This window comes from Tachypleus tridentatus, chromosome 10 (assembly GCF_004210375.1).
Source record: "Tachypleus tridentatus isolate NWPU-2018 chromosome 10, ASM421037v1, whole genome shotgun sequence".
In the NCBI taxonomy this organism is placed as follows: Eukaryota; Metazoa; Arthropoda; class Merostomata; order Xiphosura; family Limulidae; genus Tachypleus; species Tachypleus tridentatus.
The window spans coordinates 146,708,217-146,730,249 of NC_134834.1; the positions used below are offsets into that span (position 1 = coordinate 146,708,217).

The window sequence follows — 22,033 nt, forward strand, 5'->3', positions numbered from 1 at the left end:
ATTTAATTTTCTCGCGTTTTTCACCAGGCGGTGGAATTTTCATCAAGTAACTTGTATATTTCCTTTTTTTAATCACTAATTAAATTATGCAAAGTGAGTTATACAATTAAATACCTTAGCATTTATCACTAGTTGTTTTAATTTTCATTGAAATAATTCGTATTTGAAATCAGAACAGGAGTTTTATTTTTTTATTTCAGAATTAGGCCTACTTTCTATTAAAGATAACACTGAAAATCTTATTGAAATGTGTGATTGTTACATCTAAAAACAGTTTATAAGTTACTTTGCTTATTTGTTTGTAGGTGAGCACAAAGTTATATGATGGGCTATCTTTGCTGCACCCACTGCGGGTATCGAAACCCGGTTTCTAGCGTTATGAGTCTGCAGACTTATCGCTATGCCACCGGGAAGCATTTGATAATTTAAAAAAAAATATTTTGATATGTTATTAACTATTTAATAACTAACATATACTACTTAACCATCGTACATCGTTAAACTGAAAACTTTCAAAAGATTGTGACCTTACCTGTAGACGATGTTATAATATTATTCAGCCAACATGAAAGGTAAGCAAAATTACGATATTTTTATGATAGAAATAGACATATAATTAAACTTGGCTTTGTTTTTATCTTTCCACTATGATATGCACACTTTTCATAAAGTTTCGATGCACTTGTGTCTTTCTTTAGTGACAAGGTTTTATATAATTACGACCACTATACTGTACAATCACTAAATATACCTTATCACTAATATGTAGCAGTAACCAATACGACAATGTTGGTTGTTGTTGTGTTTTATTTTCTCTGTGGGTGATAAAGCGCTCGTTTTTTATAGCGTGGTTGATTAAAAATTCCAACACATTCTAGTCGCACGTTTTTTGTTTGATTGTTTCTAACAGTGAATTTCAGTGTTTCTGTCACTAAATAGAATTTGATTAAAGCAAACATACTTTATATAACCTACGTATATTAATATTAACTTCAAATCAGATAAAACTATCTACTTGGAGCAAAACTATAAGTCAACCTGATAATCATTTTTGTTAACAAAATTTAATTTTCTTAACGTTCTCATTTTGTAGGATTATCATGCATTGTTTCCTCAGTTAACAATATTTTTGGCTATAATCCCAATTATGTCTCACGAAGATACTCAGGTAAATCCCAAATACATTCATCAAGCTAGCATTGCCAAACAATAACTGTATTAAAAATATAAAAATGAAAACTGAATTCAAAAGTAATAACATTAGATATATTGAATTATTTTAACCAATACTGTTAATGAAAGTAACAAAAATAATGGAGTATATCTTTCTTACGAAACTCTCAAACACTAGCTGTTGGCTAGAAGTATTGCGGTCGATGTAGATTCTCACAGTTGCTGTTTATACTACTAACTGTCAAGTGATATAAATAGTCACATAAATGATTAATCAGTGTATCTACTGTGCCTAACTGTTTGTACTACTTGGTTTTGAAGTCAATGGTTGGTGCAGTGAAAAACTTGAGTAATTTATAGCGTGCGATTGCACTCTTTTACCATCAGGTGGTGTGGCTGGTCACCCAGGTGATGTTCACAGTGTGGGGTCTCTACTTGTGCACCGCTTTTCTCTGTAAGTGTTTCACTTTGCTTCGTTCACTCACCGAGCTCCCAGTGGTGTTCCTTTCTCAGACAGACTGGGTGGGATACGAGAACAAGGGTATTCTTCAGTTAAATACTCTGGCCAAACACAGTTTTCCTTCTCCAAACAGAGACCCTTCCAGCAACCGTAGGAAGTCCAGTACGTTTACTCCCAAGATTCGGATCACCGACGAGAACGACCAGACATTCAGTTACGTAAGCGATACGTCCCAACATAACAGCAGTGATTTGCGTAAGTAACATCTCTCATTATTAACTCTTATTAGCTCATCCTCCTAAATTGGGCTTTTAGACCGTTTACGAGATCCAATGTTTACTAGAGTTGTAGTTTAAATAGTTAGAAGACGCTGTAAGCAGTCAGGTCTGGAAACACGAGCCAACAAGGGATTCAAGTTGTGATTGAAATAATGAGTAACAACAATGAAGCTACAGTAAATCGTTACATGCGTTCAGACATAATCAGATGAATTTGAAAATATATGGTTCGCTTCTTGTTGCTGAAACTTTGATGTCGTAGACGTGCTATAAATGTGGCAGCAAAATTCCACTATTTGATGAAAACTGACTAACCTAAGGCATGCATGGTGGTGGGTACGTTGACTGGCGTCTGTTAGTGCAAAAGAGAACTGTAACTGTGACATAAACCTACCCTGTCCCTCTCCACGATTAAACGGATCTGTGATTGTGACGTATCCTACCTTGTTCCTCTACACGACTAAACGGATCTGTGATTGTGACGTATCCTACCTTGTTCCTCTACACGACTAAAGACAATTGTGATTGTGACACATCCTACATTGTTCCTATCCACGACTGAAAGGATCTGCGTTTGTGACACATCATACCTTGTTCCTCTACACGACTATAGACAATTGTGATTGTGACACATCTTGTTTCTATCCAATACTAAAGACAATTGTGATCGTGACACATCCTACATTGTTTCTATCCACGACTAAAGGGATCTGTGATTGTGACACATCCTACATTGCTCCTCTACAAGGCTAAAGAGAACTATAATTGTGACACATCTTGTTTCTATCCACGACTAAAGACAATTGTGATCGTGACACATCCTACATTGTTTCTATCCACGACTAAAGGGATCTGTGATTGTGACACATCCTACATTGCTCCTCTACAAGGCTAAAGAGAACTATAATTGTGACACATCCTTCACTTATCACAAGCCCGACACTTGTTCTGGTAAAGATATGAATCAATATTTTTGCGACATTTCGCCCATCCTACTGGTCATCATATGCAAGATAGGTCAAAACGTTACTGTAATAACTTAATATCGTTGATAGAGATTATCTTATATGACTTATTTAAGACAAGGGCTAATTAACATCGCTAAATGTAGGCTTAAGTCTGATACAAGTCAATGTTGTAAGTGTTTCTTTATTTTATAACTAACCGGATCACAGTGGACAGTCAATAAACAATGTTTTTTTCAAGTTCCTCTCCATAATAAAACTATAATCAACGACCATGGACAAGTGGTTAGCAGGCCGAACTGTGGATCGGAGGATTTATGGTTCGTGTCATGTTGCTGAAAAAAAACCTCACTCTTCACTTTAGGGTTATGGATGAGTCCTACCGTTCGTTTAGAGTAACATAAGAATTTGCGGTGAGTGTCGTAGACAGACTCCTTGTATAGCTTTGGACGAATACCAGAAAGGAACAAAATCCTAGAAGAACAGTGGGAGATTTGGCTTTCAGCAAAAGATTTCTGTTTATTTCACAAAATGCGTATAGTTCCGTTCCATAAAAAGGAAACCACTTTTCTGTGGGATAACAGTTTGTTGAGATCTTTAAGCATAAAGATGAACATGAATGTCTGAAAGCTCCCTTGGAAAACAACTTCCCAAATTCAATCTATTTTCTTAAGTAGATCTACGAAAAATAAAATAAAAACAGTTGTAGATGCTGTGTTTCCTTCTTTCTGGATTATGGAGATTGTGATTCAGTTCTCTTCTTTTTCTCTATCACCCTGAATATAATTTCCGATTTGACAAAACCGTTACCATCAATGCTGAAATTTACAAGAGTATAAACAAAACAAAAAACACAACAATAAACAAGTACTGAAATGTTGGCCATGGACAGTCCAGTATTAGTTTCAACCTCTGAATTTAAAGGTTCATGCTCATTCTTGATGACGAGAAACCCACTTGAAATAAAAATGTTTCTCAGAACGGCTATCAATTAATACTTTTATTGATAAGGAGAGAACAACGTTTCGACCTTCCTAGGTCATCTTCAGGTTAAGAAAGGTTAACAAATGCAAAATCAAAGAAGCCGTGCTTAAAACCAAAATTAAACAAATATAAATAAACAACTTTATACATATACTAATTAATAACCTAACATCCAACTGCAACGCCCCTACAATCCCGCACCCGTTTATACTCTCGTCCCTAAGACATGTCCGTCAACGGTCACTTGCAAACTCTCTCCTTCTTAACCTGAAGATGACCTAGGAAGGTCAAAACATTATTCTCTCCCTGTCAATAAAAATGTTAATACCCATACCAGCTGTTCTGAGATACAGGTTCATGGTCAATTTTTCTCTGAAGATTTGTTATCTTCAATGACCAAGAAAAATTTTGGACATTGTGACCAGAAGACTAAATGAAACTATTATCAAACGTTAATGATAATAACGTGTTTATTTTATGAGGCTTTCGATGTTCTGGTAACAAAACTTCAACAATTTGACTTTTGAGCCTCCCAGTGAGACACTGGAAAGTCTGCGAGCTTATAACACCAAGGCCCGGCATGGCCATGTGATTAGGGCGCCCGACTCGTAATCTGCGGGTCGCGGGTTCGAATCCTCGTCACACCAAACATGCTCGCCCTTTCAGCCGTGGGGCCGTTATAATGTGACGGTCAATCTCATTATTCGTTGATAAAAGAGTAGCCCAAGAGTTGTCGATGGATGGTGATGGCTAGCTGTCTTCCTTCTAATACATTGCTAAATTAGGGACGGCTAGCGCAGATAGCTCTCATGTAGCTCTGTGCGAAGTTCAAAACAAATAAACTTATTACGCTAGAATCTGGGTTTCGATACTCGTGATGGGCACATCACTGGTAACCCATTCTATGGCTTTGTGCTTAACTACAAACAATTGACTTTTGACTTGACATTGTGTGTGTGTCAATATTTGTGAAAGTAAATGTTACATCCAGTTTGAGATCATAGTTTAGAGTTCTTATTTATAATGTGACCAGCAAAACAGGCTTTAGTTTTTGTATAAGAAGAGGAGAACCTAGTTTAGTCTATAAACAGCTGAAATTTGGGAAACTCAGACTCAAGATATCCAGTTTTATTTCAAAACTAAATGTTCCAAGAATGTTCTATTGGCCGCAGATGGCACTGTTAGACTTGAGGAAAGGCAGCTAGTAAACACTAAAATAGTTCCACAGCTTAAAAAAAAGCATATTCGGTGACGGGATTTGAACCCGCAAATCACAGGTTACAAATCGAGCGGACTAACCACAAAGTGGTGAAAATTTTATTTTAATGTAGCTTTAAAGATTCAACACGTGTGTGTCTGCGTAACCTATTGGTTAGCATGTTTGCTTGTGAGCATAAGAATCCATGGTTTGCATCCCTTTTCTACACAAACGTAGTTCCTGTTTTGTGGTTGCATTGGACTAAAAGATTACAGTAACACAAGAGCTGATGGTGGATGGAAAGTTGACTGGCTGTCTTCCTTCTAGTCTTTACGTTCATAGAGGCGGTTATTTCCAAGTAGCTCTTTATAGGCCCAGCATGGCCAGGTGGTTAAGGCACTCGAATCATAATCTGAGGGTCGCGAATTCGAATCCCCACCACACCAAACATGCTCGCTCTTTCAGCTGTGAGGGCGTTGTAATGTTACGGTCAATCCCACTATTCGTTGGTGGTGATGACTAGCTCTCTTCCCTCTGGCCTTACACTTCTAAATTAAGGACAGCTAAAGCAGATAGCCGTCGTGTAGCTTTGCGCGAAATTCAAAAACAAACAAACAGCTCTTTATAGTTTTGAACGAAAATTCTAGATACAATATTATCGACCAGCACTCCATATTCTGGACTTCCCATGTTTTAGCTTACTTTTAGTTTTGATATTGTTTTGAGCTTTATGATGAATCTTTTTTAGATCGAAAGGACTCAGCAAAGAATCTGAAACGTCTCATTAACATTAAATTAGTGCGAACTTCATTATATAGAAATACAAACAAAAGTACCCGTCGCCAATGGTGGAAAACTTTACTCTAATCGACCAATTTAAATTATCTCACGAATCTTAAAAAAGATTACTTATGTTTCACTCTTAGTTTGAGTCAGAGCCAAAGCTACTTACATATACCGCCAACAGTGAAAAGTAATTGTAAAGTATTTCAGTCATCCTAAGAACCAAACAACAATAACATACGGTAAATCTACACTTACATTCTTTAAGTTTCGTCACAATTCCAAATGTGAAAAATAGCCTGATTAACTCCTAACAATTTAATGTAGACTACCCTGGTGGTGAAATCAATTCTGGCATAAACTTTATTTATGTCTGTTCTCCCGACATCACAAAAGTTTCAAACGGGAGACAGACGAATTCTCGGACAAACGCCACGGTTCGCAATATGTACAAGATATAGAGATCAAATACCCTAGTGCAGCTATCTCACAGTTTCTCGGTGCGTGTGTATGTTTTCTTATAACAAAGCCACATTGGGCTATCTGCTGAGTCCACCGAGGGGAATCGAACCCCTGATTTTACCGTTGTAAATTCGCAGTACCAAACTTTCTCGGTTCACGGCGCCCCTAGGTAAAAAGAAAAACTAACAGTTCCGTTTATTAAGCAGTTATATCCAAACAACTTAATACTTAATAAGTATTCATGTCCTGACAACTTAGTAGCCGTTTGAAAGAATAATACACGTAAATTGAAAGTAAAAATAATATTTTCATGTAATTTTTAAATGACCATAATTACTATTGGAATGTGTGCGCCTGTTGGACACTGCACAGCTTCTCAAATCTGGGAATCAGATTGGACACCACCACCCTCATTTCCTGTTCCACATTGATTTTCGCTTGGTACTTGCTTTTTATCACAGCAACCGCTGAAAATCCAGCTTCGCAGAGATATGACGTCACAAATGGAATTAGGATTCGTTGAGCTTACCACTTAGCAGCGGATATTCATCTTTTACTGATATCCAAAACTCAGTTCCATGCTGCTAAATTTTGTTTTTAAAGTCTTGTCACAAGACAGCTCAATAAGACTTTCTTCTTCTGCAGAGGTAAATTCAGATGAGGCCTTGAATGGGTCTTGGATCCATACAAACCTCACTATATCTTCTGGAAAGTAATTTTCAAACCTGTCATTGAGATGTGTTAGGTGCTCTTTAAAAGCGGATTTTAGTTCGTGGGTCAAATCAATATCACTGGATGTAACAAACTGCTGCAACAGGGAAAAACAGACTTTACCACCATCTTCATTCATTTTTCTTCTCCATAGTAGTAACTTTCTCTGAAGGCTGAAACCTTCTCTGTGAGATTCAGAATGTGTGTGTTGCTTCCGTGCAGGGAGAGATTCAACGCATTCATTTTTTCCAAGAGTTCGCACAGGTATGCTAATTTTGACAAACAATCGGTATCCAAAAAGTTTATAGCACATTCATGTTCTTCTTCTTCGAGATAAGAGTTTCTGTCGTAAGTTGAACACGCGGGACAGTACATTCCCACGGGAGAGCCATCGAGAGCTACACTAGTACAACAAAGATGTGTGATCAGATCCCATATCCTCACACAGTGTTTAAAAACCTCGCCTTCTGTGGCCGAGTTTTTATAAAGTTCACCACTTTCAACACACTTTCCAGGACTGGGTTTGGTGGAGGTCTCACGTCCTTTAACGCAAGGACTTCCCTGTGGATTATGCAGTTGGTCCACAGTGTATCAAGAGCTTTGCTTTGTGTGAGTGCCTGCAATCCTCCATAACAGCCAGACATAAAACTACCACCATCCCATTATCGTTACAGACGCCAACGCACTTAGTCCAGTCTAAGTTGTTTTCACACATAAGTGTCGAGAATCTCAAACAAATCTTGAGCCTTTATAGCTGCAGCAATACTTTTACAAAGTGAAGGTCTTCCACAATTTTTCCACCATCCACAAAACGTGTGTAGCAAATCAAATGAGCATCCTTGTTACTATCCGTCACCTCATATAGCTATAACCCGAATTCCTTCCCTTTCACTTTTTCAATTACCTGATTGTTGATGTTTTCAGCCATGTGTTGGGTTCTACGACTGTTAGTATTGTTGGATAAAGGTACCTTTGAAAACAGTCTTCCCGTAGATTCACCAACTATAATATTCGCCATATCCACTGCAGCCGGTAAAATCAGTTCTTCTGCGATGGTGTGAAGCTTTTCACATTTCGCGACTCTATATGCCACCTTGTAGGATGCTAGCAAAGCACGGTTTGGTATTGATGTTTGTTTCAAAAATGTACCTTTTTGTTCTTTCAGTTCTTTTAACTTTCTGGTAAAATAATCACGGGATTTACTCGCCATATTAGGATGATTGGTCTCTAAGTGGCGTTTCAATTTACTTGAAAGCATACACTCTGGAACCAAAACTTTTAGACATAATACACACTGCGGACACTCTTCGTGATTGACATTTACGAATGTAATACCAAAATCTAGATAACTATCATCATATTTCCGATATTTCCGTTTCTTCACAACTTTGCCACTAGTCTGTGGTTCGCCATACTTTTCTTCACTCCCACACGTCTTATTGATGTTCAAAAATCTTTCCATTTTTATGCACAAGAACTAAAAACCAATAAAATAATTCACTGAGCTTCGCTACACCTCGCAGATACTTGATCACAACACCCTTCAGTTATTTGAATTACTGATAGACCCAGAGAGCCGACAGGTATTTATATACAAAATCTAAGAAACGTGAAAGGTCGAGAAGTTACTGGCGTAGTCGAAAGTACAAGTAAACTAAAACATATCTCAAACATTCCAGAACGTCATCGAAAGGAATGTAGCGTGGCCTAATGTTAAAACTGTGAACTACCTCGAGGTAATAGTTCGCGCGATGTCCGACAGATGTCGATATCGCTGTGTTTCCCTTGAAAATTTGAAATATCCCGCGGCGCTCCTGTGAGTTCGCCACGACGCACAGTTTAAGAACCACTGCCCTAACGTGCAACCTGTGAAATAAATGTTAATCGTGATTTAAAAAAAAAAGTCAACAACAGTCACATGGGTGATACTGAGAGAAGTCTTAAACTGACGAAGTAGAAAAAAAATGTTTTAATGATTTACAACCTGAGATTTTATCTCGTAATCACTCGTTCCCTATAAACGTCACGAAATCACAACGTTAAAATTCGGAATTCGATTCCCTGCATTGAACAGTGCGCAGATAACTAATTGTGTGGCTTTGTATTAAAAATCCGCAACAACATAATCAACCCTGGACCGTCACGGAAGATTTCAAATGCTCATTTCGAAACTTCCATTAACTATTTTAATGCCTAAACTGCAAAAAAAAAGTCTTAATTCAACTTCATATCTTCAGTTGATCAGAAGTTATATCAACTTGCATTATGTTTGATTTGTTTTTTGAATTTACGCGCAAAGCCACACGAGGACTATCTGCGCTAGTCGTCCCTAGTAGTGTAAAACTGGAGGGAAGGTAACTAGTCATCACCAACCACTACCAACTCTTGGGCTACTCTTTTACCAACGAATGGAGGGATTGACTGTAATATTATAACGCCACCATGGCTGAAAGGGCGAGCATGTTTGATGTGATGGAGATTCAAACCTGCAACCCTCAGATTACGAGTCGAGTACCTTAACCACCTGGCCATGCCGGGCCTTTAGGGGCTGAGTGGGGAGCAAGGCAATTTCTTGACAAACGTACACGACATTCAAACCTTTGGGAACGAATCATGTAACATGATAGTATAACAGTTTGTTCTGTTCCAGTAAAGGGATTAAGTATGTTTGTAATTAATCACAACGCTACCAACGAGCTATCTGTGCTCCATCCACCACAGGTATCGAAACTTGGTTTCTTGCGTTGTAAGTTCGAAAACATACCTCTGTGCCACTAGGGGCAAAGGGATTAAGTAAAGACGAGAACAAAACAAACTAAACACTAGGACTGAAAATTTGCCCTCCCTCACAATAACTATCGTGCTACTTGAGTTATTGATGCGTCAGAAATCGGTACTTGACACTTAGGTGCTAATCGGGTTTACATTATTTTGAGTGAAAAGCAAAATGAAAATGTTGAAATTTCACGACTTGGTGCCACCCCTCCTTCAAGCTATTAATTGTATAGAGGCTATCTCGAGGCTCCTCGATTATTTACAAAAATGTGCGAAAAGTGAAAAACGTGTACTTTGAACATTATGGTTATGAAAATTACGACGCTAAGATGCAGAATAGTTAAGACTAAACTAGCATTAACATGTAATGGCGAATCGACTTCAAAATAACCTTACGCTTGCCTGTTACACTTTATACAGTATTTTACGACTTGCCTATGTGGCAAGTATATCTTATAGGCGTGACAGTTTGAAATAGCCTTTGTTCGGTACAGCGTCAAATCGATTCTGAATGACTGAGCTTCGTATAATTGTGCGCTATTTGAATATATTACTGATCGAAACGAGATAGATTAGAAAGTGATTTCGCATTCTCGACATTTTTATTGGATGACATAAAGCGTTTTGGAAATGTCTTTGATTCTTGGTTAAACCTTACTCTAGTTCAGTTGGATGTAGCTGTAAACTATTTCTAATACATCAAGATAATAATTGTTCTGATAGTAAGAAATATCTACAAACTGTACACTAAGTTATAATTATTTACAATTTAACACGCATCCAATGGTACAGCAGTAATGTCTGTTGACTTACAATACCAGAAACCGGGTTCCGATACCAGCGGTGGGCAGAGCACAGATAGCCTTTCGAGTAGTTTTGTCCTTAATGACAAACAACAGTTTAACATAACCTAGTAAACCAAACAGTTGCATTGTAAACGAAAAACATTACTTCAAAGTTAGGAAAGTTAACAATGCAAAACAAACTATAATGATTAGCTTTGTTTGTTTTTAATTTTGCGTAAAGCTACAAGAGGGCTATCTGGGCCAGCCGTACCTAATTTTGCAGTGTAAGACTAGGGGAAAGGCAGCTAGTCATTACCACCCACCGCCAACTCTTGGGCTACTCTTTTACCAACGAATAGTGGGATTGACCGTCACATTATAACGCCCCCACGGCTGAAAGGGCGAGCATGTTTGGTGCGACGGGTGTTCAAACCCGCGACGTTCGGATTACGAATCGAGTGCCTTAACCCCCTGGCCATGCCGGGCTACAAACTATAATATTAACTCTCTGCCAGCATTGTTATTCCAGTTAGTATGACTTAGGTTTGAGTCTGTGTGTGAGAGGTAAGCTTTATAATTGTTTAGGTGAATGCATTGATTTGAACTTCCTGAGAGTAGATTTATACCAGTATAATGCCTTATAAAGCAAGTTGTAAAAGTAGTCTTGGAGAAAACTAGAATATCATAAATTTGTTTAGTCTGAACGTGTACTAAAATATCATGTACAAGTTGAAAATATGAAGGTAAGATATAATTATTACACATAAAAAAGATATATTCTCTTCTAATAACATAGACTTCATTCAGTCCAACAGAAGTGTATCTAAAGATACGAACAACCTCCCATGAGTCGTGGTTTTAAACGCACTTCCACTGGAAGCAATACTGTTGGGAGTCTAAAACCGAGTTTTCAAACTAAATGAACGCGATGTTATTGAAAAGCTACATAAAAAAATCTATGTTAAAAGATCTTAATAATGACAACGTTTGTGAATATTTATTAAACAATGATAAGAACTAACGAATGAATTCTCACTCTGCATTTTAGGGCCGTGGATGCGTTATAATACAATCACTTCCTAGTATTTGGTTATAGTACCCTCAATAGTTGGACTAGCTACCTTCCCTGTTACATAAATATTTTGAAGTATATTAATATTATATTCGCAAACAATCAAATTCACAGAAATCTCCTTTGTCCATCGTTTCGCCACATTACTTAAAACTAAACCTTAAAACAACATGAAACAGCTGACTCGGACCATTACATTTAAAAACTAAAACTTCTGAGTCAGTCTGACAGTGATACCGAATCATTCAGACAATATCAGGCAGGTGGCAGCACTACCTGTGTAGGGATGGCTCGGATTATTTGTCTAAATTGTATTTTAAATATCTCCTTAACAGAACATCAGAACTTTACAATACTATAAAGTGCTATCGTTTATAACATTATCAATGTAATGACTAAGTCACAAGTTCTGATATTGTCTATAAATATCACACTAAAAATGTTTGAATTTCTGGCTCTTCTTTCTTCTGTTTTTTTATAACATGATTTTGTTTGTTTTTTGAATTTCGCGCAAAGCTACACGACGGCTATCTCCGCTAGTCATCCCTAATTTAGTAGTGTAAGACTAGAAGGAAGGCAGCTAGCCATCACCACCCACTACCAACTCTTGAGCTACTCAAGTTACTCACAGTTACCCAACTCTATTAATTTTTCTAACTGACAGTAAGTAACTACCACATTTACTTAACTGTAACTATTATTTATTCTAGCTAACAGTAATTAACTACCACTGTTACCTAACTGTAACTATTAATTATATTGACTATCTGTAACTACCTCAGTTGTCTTACTGCAACTATTAGTTATACTGACTAATCTGTATGTAACTATCTCAGGTGTCTAACTGTAATTATTGATTATTCTGGCTAACAGTAAGTAACCGTCACAGTTATCTAATTCTAACTATTAATTATTCTAGCAAACAATAAGTAACTGCCACAGTTACCTAACTGTAACCATTAATTATTTCAACCAACAGTAATTAACTACCACAGATAATTAATTGTAGCTAATAATTACTCTACTTAACTGTAAGTAACTTCCACAGTTAACTTACTGTAACTCTTAATTGTTTTAACTAACAGTAAGTACCACAGTTGCCTAACTGTAACTACTAATTTTCCTGACTAACTGCAACTAACTTCCACAGTTACCTTTCTGTACCTATTAATCATCGTATCTAGCAGTAAGTAACGACCACAGTTACCTAACTCTAAGTATTAATTATTCTAGCTAACTGTAAGTAACTACCATAGTTATCTGACTGTAACTGTTAATAATCCCATAAACAGTAAGAAACTACCACAGTTACTTAACTGAATCTATTAATTACCCTAGCTACCAGTATGTAACTACCACAGTTACTTAACTTAATCTATTAATTACCCTAGCTACCAGTAAGTAACTACCACAGTTAACTAACTTTAACTGTTAATTATTTTAACTAACAGTAAGTAACTCCTACAGTTACCTAACTGTAATTATTAATTATCCTAGCTAAGAGTAAGTAACTACCACAGTTACTTAACTGTAACAATTAATTATTCTGGCTAACTGTAAGTAGCTACCGCAGTTACCTAATTGTAACTGTTAATTATTCTAGCTAACAGTAAGTAAATACCAAAGTTATCTTACTGTATCTATTAATTATCCTAGCAAACAGTATCTACCGCAGTTAACTAACTGTAACTATTATTTATCTTAGCTGAGAGTTACTACCATAGTTACCTAACTGTAACTATTAATATTATGCTTAACTCTAAGAAACTACCACAGTTATCTAATTTAACTATTAATTATTCTGACCAACAGTAAGTAATTACCACAGTTACCTAACTGTAACCATTAATTATTCTAGCTAATTTTAAGTAACTACCATGGTCATTTAACTGTAACTATTAATTATTCTAGCTAACTCTAAGTAACTGCCACAGTTATCTAACTGTAACTATTAATTATTCTAGCTAGCTGTAACTACCACAGTTAACTGTCTATAACTGTTAATTATCCCAACTATCTTTGAGTAACCTGTTTTCACTGCTGTTATTTGTGATTATTTCTACTAACCGTAGGTTTTCGTCTATTGAGATAGATTATGAGTTTAGGACAATGTCTCTAATCAAATTAAGAAACAGATATTCTAATATAAATATTAATATTACAGATTTTTACATTTAAATAGTTTACTGGCAAATGTAAGTTGAGTGTGGTAAAATAATCAGTAAATGATGTAGTTAGATCATAAGAAATGACGTAGTTGAATGAGGACATAAAGACCAGAACAAGAAACTCGTAAACATTCATTTTTTAACCAAATTGCGTGAGAGAAAGAAACGTGATCAATATTCCACCAAAACACTATGCAAAAACAGAGGCGAAATTCAAGTCAATTATAAATGGCAAAACGTGCTACTAATTTAACCAGATAGCCGTCGTCTCGCTTTGCGCGAAATTCCTAAACGAACAATCGAAATGTTATCCTCTGCGAATTAAAAGACATATTTGGCTATTATTTAACGTATCCTTTTATTATAGCTCTATATCACAGTTATTTATTTTTATCTATTTTTTAAAGTATTGTAATAAAAATATTACTATTTTCAGTAAAACATACATTTATAGCTTATACGTCACGTAGATCAAAAGTTTATAAATTTTTGGAACGTACTTGAGTTTCCCTTTTTCACAATTTTAGATGGATATATGCACGAGTTCCACACAAATATATCTGATGAATTAAGTTCAGGGGAGAAACATCGTTTCGGTATTTTTCTCGTTTGAAGTATGAAATACTTTCTTAACTACTGCTTACTACATGGTTTGTAAATGGTCTTAAATACGGTTTTAGACCAAATATATCTACTCTTAAATACAAAGTTTTTTAACTGCTGTTCTCTACAGGGTTTATAAATGGTCTTAAATACGGGTGTTAGACCAAGTATCTCTGTACTCTTACATAACATTATGTAACAAAATGTTTACTTTTTCTTATTCCTAGGCAGAAAGTGTTATATACCAATTTCTTATGCCTGAAGTAAATTGGAAAGTCCTGTTTTCCTCTTCAAACTTTGCTTTTGTGACCTGGGAGTGTATAACGAAAACATGATGGGAGACTATATTTGGGGGTTGATACGTAAAAGTGATTTACATTACAGTCGCAAATCTCGAAAAACTACTCACTTCTAAACATTTTTGTATAGCTTTATTATAAACACATGTAAATCTTGATTCATATGTTATTTTATTCAGACCTTATGTAAATGAAAATGTGCAAATTTCTAAATTTCATCATCCAGGTAATTTTACAACATAAGCAATTAATAAATAACACATACTATCCAGGAACACAATTTGTGTTACATAGTGTTATTTGTTGCTTCGTTTATTATTGCTTGGTTTAGTGTAAAAATATCCGTAAAAATGCACCAACAATAAAACTTTTTAACGTTCTACCTTTACACTTTGTCATGATTTAGTGACTGGTTCAATTTGGAAAATCATTAACAATGCACCAACAATAAATTTTTGACGTTCTTCCTTTAAACTGTGTGATTGACTTATTTCACGTCAATGAGGTTTGTATCTGTCTGCTATACGTTATTGTTGATTTCTTTATATTTACGTTATTTTACTATCCTCGACACGTAATCTGAAGGTCGCAGGTTCAAATCCTCGTCACACCAAACATGCTTGCCTTTACAGCCGTGGGGGCATTATAATGTGGCGGTCATTCCCACCTATCCGTTGGTAAAATAGTAGGCCAAGAGTTGGCGGTGGGTTGTGATGACTCGCTGTCTTCCCTCTAGTCTTACACTATTAAATTAGGGACAACTAGCGCAGGTAGCCCTCGTGTAGTTTGGCACGAAATTAAAAACAACCAACAATTTTTTACTATCAGTTTTTCCTTTGTTTCGCAACTATTTACAGATATCAAGCCAATTAGGCCTAAGCATTGTATGCATCTTTAGGCGATGCTCTCAGTGCTTTAAAAGCACAACTGGAATCATTTTAATCCAGTATGTGACTAAAATTATGTGAGTTAATTAGTTTATTTCGTTATCTTTTTTTCTCTCTCTTTCTTTTTCTCAAAGCGACTTATGTAATAGGAAATTAAAACTAATTAAAATGTTGAAATATTGGTTAGGGTATAAGGTTCATCAGAATCGATGCCGTGAGTCCAATATCTGGTCGAAGATGTTTCTTCATAGAAATAAAGCATGTGCATTATAAAATATACCTTGAATTAAATCATAAACTTCCATTAAACTTAAGAATTTGTGTAAACACAAAGTTACTCCATCATCAGTTGATGATGGCCACCTTTTAAGGGTTAAAAATATGAAACTAGAATAGCGTTAACCTAAAGTACGGTCAGCTTTATAATATTGTTATATTGTTATTATAGCGTTAAAAGTCCAAATTAGCCCTTAAACAGCGGGAATCTTGTCGGTAGCAGCATCAGTTGATGATGGCCACCTTTAAGGGTTAAAAATATGAAACTACAATAGCGTTAACCTAAAGTACGGTCAGCTTTATAATATTGTTATTAGTAGATATAAACCTTAGCAATATTTCAAAGTGATTTATCAAAATATGTAGTTGGCTGGATATAACATGGTAATTAGCCGATTTTAGTCTTAGCAATATTTGAAAGCAATTTTGTAAAATTCATATTCGGCTAGATTGTTTGTTTGTTTTTGAAATTCGCACAAAGCTACTCGAGGGCTATCTGTGCTAGCCGTCCCTAATTTAGAAGTGTAAGACTAGAGGGAAGGCAGCTAGTCATCACCACCCACCGCCAACTCTTGAGCTACTCTTTTACCAACGAATAGTGGGATTGACCGTCATATTATAACGCCCCCACGGCTGAAAGGGCGAGCATGTTTGGCGCGACTCGGGCGCGAACCCACGACCCTCAGATTACGAAGCGCACGCCTTAACGCGCTAGGCCATGCCAGGCCCGTTCGGCTAGATAATATGGTAGCTAATAGTTGTTGTAAATCTTAACAAGATAGTTTATCAAAACGAACAGTCAGTTAGATAATGCGGCAATTAATTGGCACAAACCTTAATAATTCAAAGCGATTTTTATGGCGCTCAATTCACAGGTTTCGGGTCGCAGGTTCGAATTCCGTCATCGAACATGTTCGCTCTTTCAGCCGTGGAGCGTTATAATGCAACAATCATTCTTACTATTCATTGGTAAAGTTTTGTTTGTTTGTTTGTTTGTTTTGTAATTTCGCACAAAGCTACTCGACCATTGGTAAAGAGTAACCCATGAGCTGTCACTTTTTAATGTTGACTATCTGCCTCTCTTCTAGTGCAGCACTTCAAAATTAGGGACGGCCAACGCAGATGCCCCTACAGTAGCGCCCCCAAGTGGCTCAACGATAAGTCTGAAGGTATACAATGTTAAACAGCGGGTTTCTTTACCTTAGGTAGGCACAACACAGATAATATACTATATGGCTTAAGAGCAGCCAAACTAAACTGTAAATATTTCTACATGAAATTCAACAAACCAAACGAAACCAATCTTCTATATTGTTGTTTTTTTCTTTCTTAGCTGCCAATGTCGATAAGCATTCCAGTGCATGCTGTACCATATCGTCCTTGATGTTGAAGCACGCGGGCGACTATGACACCTCTATGGGTTGCCCCCGAAGTCCAAAACCAAGAAAGGTTTCTTCAGAGAGCCCATCTGTTTATCGTGCCACAGCGATTGACTCGAGTAGTCAATGTCAGCCTTTAATGGTAAGATTTTCTGGGACACAGCGATGTGTTACTAACTTATGTATGACGTAGTTGATTTCTAATTAATAATTACCTCTGTTGCTCTAATTTAGGTAACGTGTTTGTTGATATAAAATAAAGGCGTGCATTTAGATCGCTTCCATTAACCCTAAGCTAGACTTCTGCGAAAAGTTTTCACAGTCATGTAAAACAACAACTTAACAAACAGCTGCAGTAGACGGATTTTTAAAGGCCTTTTTCATGAATTAATAACGAATTAATAGCTAACTCCCCCTCTTCATACACATACATTTTGCACGGTCCTCATTTATGTCACGCTCGCCATGGCCAGGTTGTTATGGCGCTCATCTCATAATCTGAGGGTCACAGGTTCGAATCCCCGTCACACCAAACATGCTCGCCCTTTCAGCCGTTATAAAGTTCAGTCAATCCCACTATTCGTTGGTAAAGGAGAAACCAAAGAGTTGCCGGTAGGTGGTGATGACTGGCTGCTTTCCCTCTAGTCTTACACTGCTAACTTAGGGATGGCTAGCGCAGATAGTCCTTATTTAACTTTACGTGAAATTCAAGGGGTTCAAGGGAAACCTCTCATAAAAGAATTAATTTTGAAATATTTAAATAATTATAAATTATTATTTAGGAGAAAAAAACACCAACACTCCAAATAATTTCCTTCATTAGTCAGTAAATGAACTCTGAATATTGCAAATTGCTTTTTGTTTGTTTTTTTACTATTTAAGTGTAATAATATAACACAAACAAACATGTTCGTGCTTCTATCTGTCGACGCCTATGTTTACAAAATATCTGGGGTCCGTAAAGACCTCAGAAGAAGAATGCAGAGCTAAGCTTCGCTGTGCAGCGGAGAGCAAGTCTGTTTTGTTAAACAGGATGAAACTTGAAAGTTGTAGAATGTAAAAATGTGATAGCACAAGTGGAGCTATAAATGTATACACTTTCGCTAAAGCACAGAAAAGTACCTCAATTTGCACGTGAGCACCACTCTAGTGTAAGCTGTGAACAACTTCTTACACTGTAATAAGTGTGTGACGTAACTGAGCAGAAACAAAAAGGACTATGATAGTCATATTAAGGGGAGGCATAAGATGGCGTATAGTACATAAAAACTTGGAGATTGGTTTTGTTTGGGAGATTTTTCAGGTTAAACGGAAACCAACAGATAAGAAACTTAGAATGCACTACAGGATGTTAACAAATGTGATTGTAGAAAAATAAATTGAACACAAAACGCAAAGGGAAATACCTAATAAACAAAAACACTATCTTTGCTGAATACACATTTGATTCATATTTTATTACTGACTGGCTTCAATACTGTTTTGTAACTATCTATTTGGTAAAGGAGGAGAAAAATACATCTTCACCCTATCAAAACACTGTTACGTCAGACTAAGTTCTAATGTTATATCCCACGATTCTAGATTACCTATGTTAGCTATTGTTCTCATTTATATAAATCTCTGCCCTGACTTTTCAAAGGTCAGTAATTTATAACTCTAACTCTGATGCTTGTTTTTAACACATTCTATAAGTTTAATTATGAACCTATTGGATGAGCTCACACTTACAGCATCACTCTCAGACGTCGTCAGATCTTGTAATGTGTGTTGTCTTTGAAAATAAATAAAGCCTAGAGCTAACAACACTAAAAAGGGGTATTCATAACTCTAATACATTGTACCAGACATAACGGTAGTTCTATATGGAAATTAATTATGCTTTTAAAATATTGAAGTTTGTATGATTCAATGTAATGAGGCACCCTCAAAACAAATTTCGTAATACGTCTCAACTGTTTAAAGACCTAGAATGTTTTTCTGATGAAGGCGTTATAATCTGTATATTTGAAAGATACAAGATATTTAGGCTTAACAAGTATACTTAACTAGGCCAGCAATAGCAAATTATCGAGATATGATACAAATAATTCTATATAAAATATATTGTATTGAAGTAACACATAAAAATATAAAATTTGTTATTCATTAAAAATAAATTATTAGATATATATTTGCGTTGATAAAATATTGTTGGCATATGTCAGACCATGATGCTTAACAAAATAAAAGTTCTGCCATTTTGAAAGCGAAGGTCATTATTAATTTGTATCATTTATGGCGGGAATTCGGCTTCTTTGTTCAGCAAAACGAAATCTGTCAGTGAACTGATTGGCTAAATAAAATGAAAGTCAATAAAAAAATATAGCATATATGATGAAAGGAATAACTTTTTATGGTGTTTTCTGAATTTTGTCTCGAAAATGTTTGAAAATGCAAATTATAAATTAAACTTTGTGATGTTTTTTACGCGGAATAAGAACTGCGTGAAATGTCCGTACCAAGTTTAAAGCAATTTGGTTAAGCATATTCACTGTCAAAACGTAACAGTCTAGTGGGTACTTATTGCGCCTTTGAGGCCCTGAAAGGGTTAAAACGAACAAAAGTATAATTTAAACGAAACCTAAAAAGTGGACTACACTCACAAATTAGAAACCAGTAATATGTAATAGACAATCATATTAAAATACACTTCAAAATAAAGGCAACATTAAACGAAAGTAAAACATGTAGGAAATGTAGCACACACCTTCTTTAACGTAATATTAATAAATTTCGTATTAAAATAAAATATATATAATTCATTTATGAATGTATTTAAAATACAAACATACTGAAAAAATGGCGGACGACTATTAAAGTTTTAAACGAACGTTTGTCACTCAGTGTATTATTAGTGTTAAAAGTTACATCTGCATCAGTCTCTAGTTCCAGTTACTAGTTCTTTTAATAGCATGTCTATATCCACCTGATGGATTACATTATTTTTAATGTTTTATTCAGTCCGTACCTCTAGGTTAGTGGTAAGAGATGTAGTCAGGATATTAACAAATGTTTTGATTCTACAAACTCTAATTTAGTCCTTCCTGACATTAAAGTTTTCACTTTTTCAAACCTGTTCTTTCTTCTTCTTTTTTTGCTATCCTTTTTAGATACAGAAACACTATTCTGTAATAATATGATTTTACTGCTTATGTGAGATTAACTTTCAACCGTGGGGGCGTTATAACGTGTGATCAATCCCACTATTCGTTGGTAAAAGAGTAGCTCAAGAGTTGGCTGTGGGTGGTGATGAATAGTTGCCTTCCCTCTAGTCTTACACTGCTAAATTAGGGACGACTAGCACAGATAGCCCTAATGCAGCTTTGCGAGAAATTAAAAAAAAACTAGTTGTCATGCACTTAGTCCTAGCCATAATGAGGAGACTAAAAACATTATCTCAGCTAATCACAAACACAGTCTTGCTGCTCCTAATCTAAAACATCATGAAATATAGATATGTATTGCAATAGTTTTCTGAATTTAGATCACAGAAGACTTTTTAATCACCATCAATTTGTTTATACACAGACACACACCATGAATACCTTGTCACTAGAATTCAAACATCTATGCCTTTATTGTTTTGTTGTAATGTATTTGATGTGCAACCACTCTGCCCAGTTGCTAATACTCCCTTGTGCAAATTAATTAAAACAAATGGTCATTTTACAATATTTTCAGCATGGCGGTCGGTGTAGGCTCGCTGGGCCCGCTGATTTCCTTTAATAGTCATTTTTTCACACAGACGGCGTCATTAGCTGTGTTTTGCAGTACGGTCGATCTATTTTTGGGATATATGACGAAATTTTGAGGAATATTACGTCATTCGAAATTACGTTAGAAGGGCAAGGAGACCAGTCAAAAAACAACTTCTTACCAACTCAATGAAGAAAAAACGGTATCAATGGGGTCTGAAATACAAGAACTGGACGAAAGAACAATGTAGGAAGGTGTTATTCAGTGACAAGACTCATTTCTTCGTACAGGGTCAAAGAAGTCTGCATGTTCACAGATCACCAGGTGAGAAACTTCGAGAATATCATATCAATCAGTTCGTAAAACATCCCTTGAAGAAGATGTTTTGGGGCTTTTTCAGCTACTATGGCGTCGGAAGCTTACATATCGTAGAAGGTGTGATGCGAGGATCACACATCGAAGATTTGCAGAGAAGAGTCGTTCCAGAACTGAAAAAGAACTGGCATTTTTCAGCAAGATCTGGCTCCGTGCTACACATCGAAACTTGTGAAGAATTTTATGACTACAACGCAAATAAAGGTGCTGGACTGGCCTGGAAACTCTCCAGACTTAAATCCTATTGAAAATCTTTGGGCGATTTGTAAAGGAAGACTTCGGGGTAAAAGATTGTACCACGAAAGATAAGCTAATTGAGGCCATAATTGAGATGTGGTACCGCGATCCAAAAATTAGTAAAGATTGCAGTCAACTCGTGGACTCGATGCCAAAGCGGATTAATGATCTTCTGATAAATAAAGGCGGTCATATCATGTATTAATTTGTGAGTAATTTTTGGATTCTCAGAAATAAAACGCAAAAATTTGAAAAAATCGTAATTTTCCGTCTTGTTTCAATTAATTTGCACAAGGGTGTACATACATTCATGTGCATCAAATATTGCAGAACACAGCTTCCTCATCATAGAGTCAACAGACTAGGAAGTATTGTGCATAAATGTTAGGACAAAGTCAAAATTAGATTTCAGGATATTTTCAAAG

General features: G+C 36.1%; 1 protein-coding gene across 8 annotated transcripts in view; it reads left to right on the forward strand.

Annotated features, from left to right (window-relative positions):
* The window catches only part of LOC143230553 (uncharacterized), a 114,840-nt gene that overhangs the window by 66,478 nt on the left and 26,329 nt on the right, over positions 1-22,033 (forward strand). For all 8 annotated transcript variants that reach the window (XM_076464311.1, XM_076464313.1, XM_076464314.1 and 5 more), the window contains 2 exons: positions 1,561-1,888; positions 17,213-17,400. In XM_076464311.1, the coding sequence (XP_076320426.1) occupies positions 1,561-1,888; positions 17,213-17,400 (516 nt within the window). The remainder of the gene's footprint in view (positions 1-1,560; positions 1,889-17,212; positions 17,401-22,033) is intronic.